This window comes from Zeugodacus cucurbitae, chromosome 3 (genome assembly GCF_028554725.1).
Source record: "Zeugodacus cucurbitae isolate PBARC_wt_2022May chromosome 3, idZeuCucr1.2, whole genome shotgun sequence".
NCBI classification, from domain to species: domain Eukaryota; kingdom Metazoa; phylum Arthropoda; class Insecta; order Diptera; family Tephritidae; genus Zeugodacus; species Zeugodacus cucurbitae.
The window spans coordinates 19,139,707-19,151,907 of NC_071668.1; the positions used below are offsets into that span (position 1 = coordinate 19,139,707).

The window sequence follows — 12,201 nt, forward strand, 5'->3', positions numbered from 1 at the left end:
AGGCGAAATATGTTTATATAAGAATATATACAACTCCAGAACTTATGTTTGTCATAAAGCTATAATCAGTTGTAATACATCACTATTGAGTATGATTTGTCACATAGCAATCCACATTCTATACACACAAATACAGAGCTATATGACCGCTTCGTATAACTACTACTACTATAACTACCCACACCCATACAAACAAAAGTTCTCCCATTTATCACTTACCTAAATGCTGATCAACACGTTTCTTCGGCTTCTGCACCGAGGCATATGGATCGCTGCAGTAATCCTGTCTGGATGGATTTTGGCTATTACGTAAATTATGATATTCATCGCCATGTTGGCTTGGCGTCGCCGTCAAGTGTGGATAGGGAGCATAATCATCGACTGCGCCATAACCGCCATGCGTCAGTGGATCATAACCGTAGGTGGGCTGATGTTCAACGTAGTTGTTGTGTGTGGCCGGTACGACCATACTTTGTTGACCGCCTGTGGCGGCGGGCATTTTCACTTGCCATAGTGAATCCTGTGAATTGACGCTGCCGCCATTGTTCGAATTCGAGTAATTGTTCTCAATATAGCCCATGTTGACCCCTGTTGTTGTGGAGGAAAGAGAAGAAAAGTGAAATGTGTATAAGTAAAAGGAAGAATATTGGCGTTTAATCAATTTAAAAGTATTATGGCGAAGTGGTTGTTTAGTATAGTTGTGATTTCACTAGAGTATAGTAAAAGTGTAAATACTATATACTATATGTAATATATATTTATAGTCTGACGCGTGTTGTCACATAATAAATTTATACGTTTGTATATGTAAAAGCAATATTCGCAGGAAATTAATAAATTAATGCCTGCTCATTATATTTAACGGTCTAGTGGTGTTGTAATCAATATGTCGTTGTAATTGCTTTTGTTGTGGTTGTTGTTGTTGTTGCTGCTGTGACCTCCGCTTTCTCGCTTGTTATATTGTATTTGGTTCATTGGCTACATTTTGCCGCGCCACTTATTACCGCGCGTTCGTCCCCCTGCTATGCGCTATACTCATCCTTAAGCTGGCTCACTCACCTCTTATCCTGCTGCTGCTACTGCGCATCGCTCTTTGCTCATCTGTCTTTTTATTTATGATCTCATTTTGTATCAATAAAAAGTTGACTTGTCCGCTGTTACAGCGAAAAATTTGTGCGCATCATAAATAATGTAGCACAATTTATTGGAATTGTTGTAGTTAATCTTCAAAAACAGGAAATATATGAATTCGTATAAATTCGCTACGTTGTAGTTGGAATAATGGCGAGCGCTGCGGTAAGTGGGCGGGTGTAAGAAGAGGCATTGAAAAGCGCTAGGAAATGAGGTTATTTATTTATAAAATATTGTTTTGAGTTATCAAGTGGACGAAATGGGAGAAGAAAAGTGGAGAAAGGAAATAAAGTAAAGTCTCTTAAATTTTTTTATACTTAAAGTGTTAAAGCAAAGTCCACACATTGAGTTATTAAGTGAAAATTGTTATTTTTTACAATAACGGTACTTTCACTTAGTAGTAAAATTAATTAAATAGCTTGTAGTTGCCATTTTTATAGAATTGTTGTGTTTCAAGCTTAATGACATGGTGAAGTTTCATGTGCTAACTTTTGCTTAAACCGATTGAGAATTCTAAATGTTGTTGAGTATAGATGAAAGAAATCGATATCTTATAACGTGATTAGTTGAAGAATTTGATTAATTATATTGTCGAAGAATGAAGAGCAGTGAGACATATTTCGATTTTTCCTTTTGAGAAAGTCCCATTTTCCTTTTGATAAATATTTTAATACGATGAAGTTTCATATAAGAGGTTCAGATTGGAAACATTTTTCTAGAATTATAAGCGAACAGATAATTAATTTTGAATTTTTCTTTTGGAAAATCATCACATCAAAGGTAATTTTTCATTTCGTTTTTAAGTTAGCGTTCGAACACATAGAAAACATATGCTTATATTATATAATTTTAACACACTTGTTGTTTTAAGACATATTTTTTTCTAAATTTTTTGGACAATATTTTAATTTTTTGAAAATTTTCATAAAAAAAAATAAGTGGCAACCCTTCAACAATATATTTCTTACTGATTTTGACACTGAAGCATGTTAAAATGTTCAACAATTACTACGACAATCATAATTAATTAAATTATTTATGTGGCAACCCTTTTAATCCATTTTCGAACCCTCTGGAGCTTAAAAGCTCATCAAAATTTTTCGCAACTCGATCATTTCTTTGGGATTTTTATTTTTGTTATATTATGTTAATATCTTCTTCCAACTATTCAACTTTTTACCGTTATAAAGGATATAAGTTGTACTACTGAAGTTTACATAACGATTAGAAGCTTCAAAAAAGCTTTAAAGCGCTAAAATCACCCTCAATTAAATAATTCTTAACTTATACAAACAAGTGTATCTTTTCGGAAGGAGAGATGTACTTCTTTATATAGTGCAAATGCGCTTTAAACTTCAATGATTATCAAACGCACCACACAAAAACCCGTAAGAGACCACACGTGACCTCGTAAATTCGACGTGCACGTGTAATGTAATGTGGTTGGTATGAAATTTATTACCACAGCAGCTGCAACGCTAACAGCGAAAAGCAACAACAAACTATAGTACTACTCGCTGGCAATTACTACATTACATGGCGCTTATTATGCATAGTACCATCATCATTTGCACATAATTTTATGATGTATAAACTACCAGAACACTTAAAGTCGAATAGCTCACTTTCGTTCATCATAAATACTATAACGGTGAAGAAGTGGTAGATCGTAAAAATAGATGCAAAAAGAGAGAGAGAGAGAGATAGGAAGAGGGGGAAACAAATAAAAAATTGCACGCAATTCACGCACGAAGTGGATCACGCTAAACTATGCAAAAGGTGATAACAACACGCAGAAAAAGTTTGTAATGCAACAAAAACAACAACACTAATAATAATAGCAATAATAACGTAATAATAATAATAATATGCGACAAAAATTCACATTTCAAATGGGTAATAATACTTAAAATACTTTTGTGCGTACTAAATATGTACTTGGCGGCGGCGGGAGTTGCCACTATTCGAAAAAAAAGAAATTCTAAAAAAAATGCACGCAACTAAATCGCAATAAAAATGTCAAAAGGCGCGGGAGGTAAGTGCGTGCGTGTTGCACGTGTATGGTTCAGCCTGTCTAACGGATCGGATCGTCTATTGTGCGTTGACAGCCAGACATACTCAAACCCTTTCAGCTCACTCGCGCACTCGCCATTGCTCATTTCGGTTATTTCGAGTTGTCAACCGGAATATCAAGCGACGCTGGCACAACAATGCAAACGTCAAGCGGTAAACCCATTTTCGAAGCTCAATTTTATTTACAGTTTTTTGGCGCATGTGGGCGAGCAGCTTTTTTTGGTCACCCAAACTGCTGTTTCCTTTCGTTTTCTTTTCCATTGTTGATCCTTCGTGTTATGCGTTTTGCACGCAAGCAATAATAGATATTTGTATGTATGAAGCTTTCTATGACCTGTACTGCTGCAAAAATGTATTTTGAGGCGTGCGTTTAATATTTATGAGTGATTTATCATGAAAATATAAAGTAATAAAAACAAAATGTGAAATGTGAATTGTGTGTTGGCAGTACTGCTGAGGCAGAAACAGTGGGTAAAGGACTTTGTTGACATGTTTTCACTTTTTTGTGCTTTTGGTTATAAAAGGCTTACTACTTATGTATTTTTGTTGATACAGTGTTGTCATATGATTTTTTGAGAAAAGTTATTAACAAAAAATATATATTTATTTTCTTTTCATTAAAATCTTTTTCAAATCTGTAAAGAAATATATTGATTTTCAACAAGGACAACAATAAAGAAGAACTGTAGATCTGTAATGGAGATCATAAATGAAGAAATAGTTTCTTAAAAAATTCTATAAATAATTAATTCATGTTGTTTTAGCTGTGGTGGAATTATTAGTTTTACAAAAGACTTATTCACTGATAAAATTTATTTTACTCTGAATGGGTGTTGCCATATAATCCAATCCGATAGGACAAACTTTATAAAGACAACTTAATTATTTTTTGTTTTTTAATATTTGGTAATTAAGTTTGGTTATTTTTATTTATATTTTATTAATTTTAATTTTTTTTAAATTTATTTTTTCTGTTTATTATTTTTATTTGTTTTTAAATTTATTTAGTTTGATTATTATTATTAATTTTTATTTATTCAATTTTTTTTTATTTATTTTTTTAGTTATTTTAGTTGTTTTTAAATGTATTTATTTTAATATTTATAATTATTTTTTTTTGTATTAAATGTTATTTCTTTATTTATTTTTTTAAATTTAAATAAAATAATTATTACATTTACGAAATTTTTTTGAATAGAAATCAAAATAAAAATTTTAATTGAAATTATTTATATTTTCAAATTTATATACTTTTTTTCATTAAAAAATAATTTTAATTTTATTAAGAATTTATTTTTAATATTTAACGTAATAATTTATTTTTAACTATCATTGATTTGTTTTTAAATTTGTTTAAAGATTTTGGTTTATAAAAAATTGTTATTAAACTGATATTAATATTGTTGAAAAGGAAGAAAATACATATTTTATATTATTAAAAATTTTAGAAAATTTTACGATTTTTAATTTTGCTCTCCAAAAAAAATTATATATTTTATTTTAGCAACATAAATATATTTATAATTTTTATCATTTAAGATTTTATTGTCATTTAAGTTATTTTATTTCTTTAAACCATCAAAGTTCAGATTGAATTATATAATTCAAGCAATTTTTTTAACAGTTTTTGTTGCGAACATTAAATTTCAAAAATTTTTATATTATTTACCGTTAGTCAGAATATCCTCATACTCCTATTCATATTTTTAAACTGATGTTAAATTTTATATTATTATTTTTTTATATTAATTTTTCATATTAAAAGTGATTTCACATTTCTTTTGACATATTTAATTAAATTAGATAAATTTATTTTTTCCATTTCCATTTAAGAATCTTTAGCTCATTATATTTGATTTAATTTGATTAAATTTTTTTTTCGTTTTCATATTATTTTCATATAATTTTATATTATTTTTTAATTATAAGTTCTAATATTTTTACATAATTTTAAAATTTTCCTAATTTTTTTATAATATTTTTATATATTTTGTATTTTACTTGCTTCTGGCAACCCGCACATCCTCATTCACCCATTTGCCACTTTGCTGCGCCTGTAAATTATTTGCACAGTTAAAGCGTCAAATGCTATTTTGTACACAACATTTTTACAACATTATAAGTTGTTGTTGCTGTTTGTTGTTTGTGTGCAGATACTAGTTTGTTGAAATTTTTATACTACTTTTATACAATTTTATAGGCGTACAAGAGCAGCAGCAAACAACAAACAACTAAAATGCTATAATAACAATAGCATGTGTTGCTTTTGATATTTATATGCCATAAAGAAATTTATGTCACATTTCCTCAATGTTAAAAAGCATAAAAATATTATAATAATAGCGCAACAATAATAAAGAAGTTAAATGTGTGTGGCAGGCAGGCAACAAAGCCTAAAATATTTAGTTATATTCTCGACATAAACACATACACATATTAGCAGGTAATTTATATGTTTTGGTGTGATATGGTATTTGACGTATGGACATGTTTTCCTGTACCATACATATCCTGTTTGTATGTATGTATGAGTATGTGTTATTTAAAAATATGAATATGGAAAATTTAGAGCAGCATGTGCATTTATTTAGGCTAATGACAGCAGGAATTTTAGTGAGTTGTGAATATTTTGAAATCGCCGCAATGAAAGCAATTGCCGATAAAAAATGGTCTATAAATATGAAAATGAATGGCGCATATAGAAAAATCGGGTGATTGTTATACATGTAAAAAAAATTATGGTATTATAAAATACTAACTGTAATTTAAAATAGACAACTTGAAAAAAATTAAAAATACGATAAAAAGCTGAACTAAAAAAATTCTAAACACCTCTGAGAATTCCGTAGTCTTCACTATACAATTATTTATGTATTTGTTTAGTTAATTCTACGTTAAGGTATACTTAATGACTAGACATAAGATATGAGAGACATTATAACCAATAACATTTAGAAAAAAAGAGAAAGACTTAAACACAAGTAAACTTATAACACTATAAAGTAACAAAATGTACCACAGGAATACCTATTGTAGCAAATGATTACCCCTATTATGTATGGCGACTAACTACTACCAGTTCCTTACAGTATTTTGCGAGTTTTGGAGTATAAATACTATGTTCATCTTTGTTAAAAAACTTTCTAATTTAATCTTCATTTATCTATGAAGGTTTCTAATTAATCATTTTCTAAAAATAACGAGAAATTTGCGAAAAAACTTGAATAAAATTACTTAACGTAGGTTTTCCGTTTCTCGCTCTTCACGTCTCTAGTATTATTATTAAATTATATACAAATTAAAATTTAGATAGTTCTCCTCCTAAATGTAAACTCAGTTATTAGTAACCCTAAACCATACAAAATACTAATATAGTCATGGCTAGTATACCGACCAGTATACACTAGTTGGTTTACATAATATGGTTATCAGTTTCTTAAACAACATTTTCAAGATTTTCCTGGCTTAATCTGGAACTCATAAATTACATTTAAAGTGTAAATAAAGAACGTTTTGTTTGTCTTCTCAGAAAGTCCAAAATAACTATCAGACGAAAATAATTACTTTCTGCTTCTCAGTGTAATATAGGATTTTCAAAAAAATAGCTAATATGCTTTTCATAAAAATTCAATTAAATTCCTATTTATTAAGGAACATCCTACAAATACAAAACGCACGCACTTTAACATCCCGCCATTGCGTAAATTCTTCGAATTAACAAATTATTTTGCGAGTGCTTTGAATAACTTATGTAAACTCGACTGAAATAAATAAATATAAATGAAATAAATAAAATGAACTGAAGTGAAGTGAAGTTGGTAAGTGAAGTGGAATAAAATGCAAGCAAATGAAAAGAAATTGTCGAGAAAGAAGAAAAAAAACTCCCGACGCAGCTAACCAAAGGAGGAAAAATGCGAAATGAAAAGCCATTCACAACAAAACTTTGCCATCCAACTAAAGTTACGCGATAATAAATTGGAAGCATTGCTTAACAACGCGCCAACAACAATGCGCCGATAAGAATTGTGTCTTTCAGAAGAAATGCGCATTGGTTGCTGAAGGAGGGGAGGGCAGGCAGGAGAGCGATGAGTGCAAGCAGCAAGCAGAGAAGTGCAAAGTGAACGAATACACGAATGGGTACAAGATAAACAACATTATAATGAATTGGCAATCTGGCTTGCAGTTTTCGTGTTGAGCGTCACACAGATTTAATTCGAAGATTTAAGTGGTGCAGCAGCAGCAGCAGCCAGCGACAGCGAGCAGTTGTTGCAAGTAGCAGCAAGGATGCAGCTAAAGCTAAAGAGTGGCATGAGAAAGTGATGTTGAATACAATCTACAATGCTGCTTCTGTGTAGGTGTGTGCGAGTGTATTGTGAAACGGAAGCTAGCCAAGTAAAGGTAATGTCGAGCGCGTGGATGACCAAGTGCAGCTGCCGATTGCGCGCGAAAGGCAAAGGAGAGGGTACAACACAAATGGCAGCGCAACGGAAAAGACGCCGCATTGTATGAAAAAAGGCGGAAGTTGTCAGCTAATGCGCGCCTGAGAACACGACAGGAAGTGCGATGCACGCGCAACAGCAGCAACAACAACAACAATAGCAACAGTAACACAATAGTAGCAATAGCAACAGCAACAACAAAGGATGCTACGCTAAGAAAGCATATTCGGTTGAGAGTGAAAATAAGGTAGATTGCTGTTTGTTAGAATGTAAATAGAATGGGAAAAAGAGGAGCAAAAGCAATGCGATTGAGTGTATGTGCGTAAAATGCTAAAATGGATGCAAACTTGTTTACAACAAAAATACATTAAAAATGCAGTAAACGAGGGAATTGAATGGAGAAAAATAAGTTTAATAAAAAAAATAAGAAATAGCAAATAACAAATAAAAAATATCACAAAAGAGTAAATGAAACACAAAATTAAATTAAAAAAATTTAAAAAATTTTCATCTAAAAAAATCATAAGAAAATGAAGTTGTGTACCAACTGTAATAACTTAAGCACGAAGTCATTATCAAGAATGTCCGAGCTTTGGTGAAAGAGTCAGATAAAGCGAACGAGTGTACGAGGGCTGCTATATATATTTCTGGCCTAGGCAACACTAAGTGTTGCCAGGTGCAATCTGACATTTCCATTGGAATGTTTGACATTTTTTAGCATAACAACACTCAGAACGTTTTATCATTTAATCGTGAATTGTTTTATTTACAGGGAATTAAAAAATTCATCTCGGCCAAAAAATGGAATTAACTCGTGAACATTTTCGTGCGATCATTTTTCACAACTTTCAACGTGGATTATCGCGACAAGAGTGCATCGATGAACTAAAATCTTTGTATGGCTTTGAAGCACCATCCTATAGCACTGTGAAAAACTGGTACAACGAATTCAATCGTGGCCGACGCTGCTCAAAGACGAATTCCGTGAAGGTCGTCCAAAAACAGCCGTTGTGCCAGAAAACATCGATGCCGTACGTGAACTGATAATGCAAGACCGTCATGTAACATACCTTCAGATAGAGGCATGCCTATGCATTTCTCCCACCAGCATACATTCGATATTGCATGAACACCTGGCCGTAAAAAAGGTTTGTTCTCGTTGGATCCCGCACAATTTGACAATCGCTCAAAAAAGGCTAAAAAAGTGCTTCGAAAATTGGTTTGAGCGCATGCAAAAGTGTATAAATCTTGATGGAGAATATTTTGAAAAACAATAAAACCATTTTCGTTGATAAATATTCCTATTTTCATTATTAGGCCAGAAATATACATATATAGCAGCCCTCGTAAAAACATAACTGCAACCCCTTACAAGCTGCAAGTAAATACAACAAAAACAACAATTGTTGCACTTTGATTGCTGGCGAGTAGCATAAAAGCAATGAAAATTAAAGCAAGCTTACAAAAGACATCTCTTCCTGATTTCTACGCAGAGTGTTAATATATACTAGCAACTAAGCTGCGAAAAGTCACAATGGTTAAGTACAAAGATAAGTACATACAAACGAAGGTAACAAAAAAATTGCAAGCAACCAGCTGCAAGTTTACCTCCACTCATCTTCCGCTCGCTACTGAGTTCGTAATCAGTGAGAGTAGTTGCTCGTTTTGTTGTTTTTGTACCGGTAGCGCAAAAGCAATTGTTTACCTCTGAAATTTAGTAGCATTAAGCTGAAGGTGCAACTCACGCGTAATTGGCGGAAATTAGAAGGTGTTAAAGAGAGCAAATGCTGATTGTCAAATATTTGATAGTTTTTATGATCACATGAAATACCTTGAAAGGGTGGTGAAACAGTAATTGTCGAACTCAATATTTTTATATGAAAAGATTTTAGACTTCAGAGGTTAAAAGGGATGGTTTTAAAATTTCGAGGAAAACTAAAAAATTAAAAGGGAATAATGTTAATTTAAAGGAGGCATACACAATATTCTCGATTAATTCCTATTGAAACAACTTAATTGCAGGTTCTCAAATGGCAATAATAAAGAGGCAAAAAAAAGTAGATGAAAACAAATCTGATGTGTTTTACTCGAACCAACTTATTTTATGAAACAACTCCAGACCAATCAATTTCTTGAAAGTGAGTTGTCACACACAAGACGATGGACGAACTGGATTCCCAAAAACGACGAAACTATTAAAAAAACACAAACTTTTTTTGGAAGACTATAAAATGAAGTTGATCGATATAGCTAACATTCTAAAGAAATCAATGGAATGTATTAGACATAACGTTCCATGAATATTTGAGTGGGAGCTTAGCCCCTGGTGAGCACAAAACCGGCATAACAGCAATGAAAACGATGACGAAATTTTTCGAATATAACACGGTTGCCAACACATAACCTCCGGATCTAGTAACCAGCGATTTTTTCAATTCTCAGATCTTAAGAGAAAGGAAAGAAAATTGTTATCAAGTAAAAAAAAGGTACCGAAAAATTAGGAGACGGTCATAAACGGTCTATAATATTTGATTGCAACTATGTGAAAAAATAAAATAATAAAAAATTATCAAAAACAATTTTCAGACAGCCTCATGCCATTTAAATGTCAGCTACATACTACAGATAGTAAAAAAAAAGTAGGAACAAAGAAAACTGGCTTTGCACTCCTTTACCTCTGGACGCTACTTTCGCACAAAACTTTCAACGAATTTTCACTTGGAAAAAATTCCACGAAATCCAAAGCAATAAAACTCCCAACAGCATGTCAAAAAAGTGCAGCTTGCAGAAAATTGGCGAAATAAAATTAAAATCCAAAGAAGTAAAGTTAAATTAACACTCGAAAATGAGCGCGTTGAGGTCAGCGGCAACAGCGCCAGTTGTTGCTTGTAACAGAGCAGGCAACAGTAGAAAAAAAACCAAGAATGAAAAAAAAAAAATGTTGAGCATGCAACCGAGACACACACACAGAGAAAAGAACACATACACGGAAAGAAGCAACGAAAAAGTGAAGAGGTAAGCGTAAAGAGTGCAGAGCAAAGCAATGAAGCCGCAATGTGAACGCGTGTGTAACTGCACAGCTTTTGAGCGCACCAAGTAAAAGTGAAGTGAATGAGTGGCAATCATGGAAAAAACACGAAGAAATCTTATAAAAAGGAAATAAAAGAATTAAATATATTTTTATACACACATACATATGTGTATAATAAGGTAAAGGGTAACTGAAACAGTGGCAGCAAATTGGAAAAATGCAAAGTTTGAAAAGTTAGAGGGCACGGAGAGCTCTGTATGAGCCACACGTGTTCTGTAGGCAAGTAGCAACAACACAACAACAATTGTTGCAAATACATATTGTAATTATATATAAGTATGTATTTGTGAGGCAGAGTGCGTGTGTGTGGCGCTCAAAAAATATCCGCAATCAACGCACCACACAGCGAATCTCAGAGTCTCAGTAGAGATTTAAAGTTAATGCCACCGCAGACACCCTGTTGCCGCTGCGGCATGCACCGACTATTAACAGAGAGGTGCTATAAACAGGTAGTAAAGCGCCACAAGTGCAACAAATGTTGCTCGGGTAGACAGCGTGTGCGCTGCGCAGCACTTGAGTTACTTGTTGTTGGGTGCAAAGTCAAAGCGCTTTGTAGCTGACTGACACTGTTAATTGAAGTAAAAAGACTGTATACTTATTCGGTTTCAGCGAGTAAGTTCTGCGCTGTGCTTGTGGCAGCTTGCAGCCAGTCAACAAAGGATTCACAAGTTGTTGCGAGTTTGCAAGCATTTTTTGCAAGTAAGTGGCAAGTGGAACGTTGTAATTAAGTTAAATGTTAATGAAATTTTAAGTTGTTATTTGCCAAAGTGTGGTGAGGAAGCGAAGATGGGAATATAAATGTGTATATAATTTACAAGGGTTGCCTTATGATATATATATTTCTTTTTAATTTTACACCTGAAATACAACACAACTAGATAGAAATGTAATTTAAAATATTTTAGACATGGCAGAAATTATTGGGGTTGCCAAGTTAATGAATATTTGTAAAAATTAAAATCTAGGGTTACCATATGATATTTAATAAGCGTAATTTCCATTCTTATAGCTCAAATACAACACAACAATGATGAAATAATGGAAAATGTTTTAGGAACTCAAAAATACGGTAGGGTTACCAATTTTATGAATAATTGTTACAATTAATTTATAGAGTTGCCACTTACAAGTTATTAAAATAATTTATCACATTAAAACTTAATTGTAGGTGGCAACAAATTTAGTTCGAAGCTTTAAAATAAAAAAAAAATTAGTGGCAACCCTTTTTTAACAAACATAAGAAAAAAATTTTTTTTAAATTTGAACAATTCATATATTTTACACTTAAGTTGTAATAAACATTTAAATTTATAATTAAATAAACAAAAAAAATATTTTTAACAGAGTTGCCACCTAAGAACTTGTAAAATAACTGCTAAAAATTAAGTAAATATTAGGTTTTCGGCTAAATTACAGCTACTAATGATATAAATGAGTAATTATGAAAATCTAGAAGTTGTAGTTGAC

At 32.1% G+C, this 12,201-nt stretch overlaps 1 protein-coding gene across 2 annotated transcripts in view; it reads right to left on the reverse strand.

Moving 5' to 3' along the window:
• Positions 1-12,201, reverse strand: part of LOC105218392 (uncharacterized) — a 218,049-nt gene that overhangs the window by 17,923 nt on the left and 187,925 nt on the right. For both annotated transcript variants that reach the window (XM_054228323.1, XM_054228322.1), the window contains exon 8: positions 220-588. In XM_054228323.1, coding sequence (XP_054084298.1) covers positions 220-588 — 369 coding nt within the window. The remainder of the gene's footprint in view (positions 1-219; positions 589-12,201) is intronic.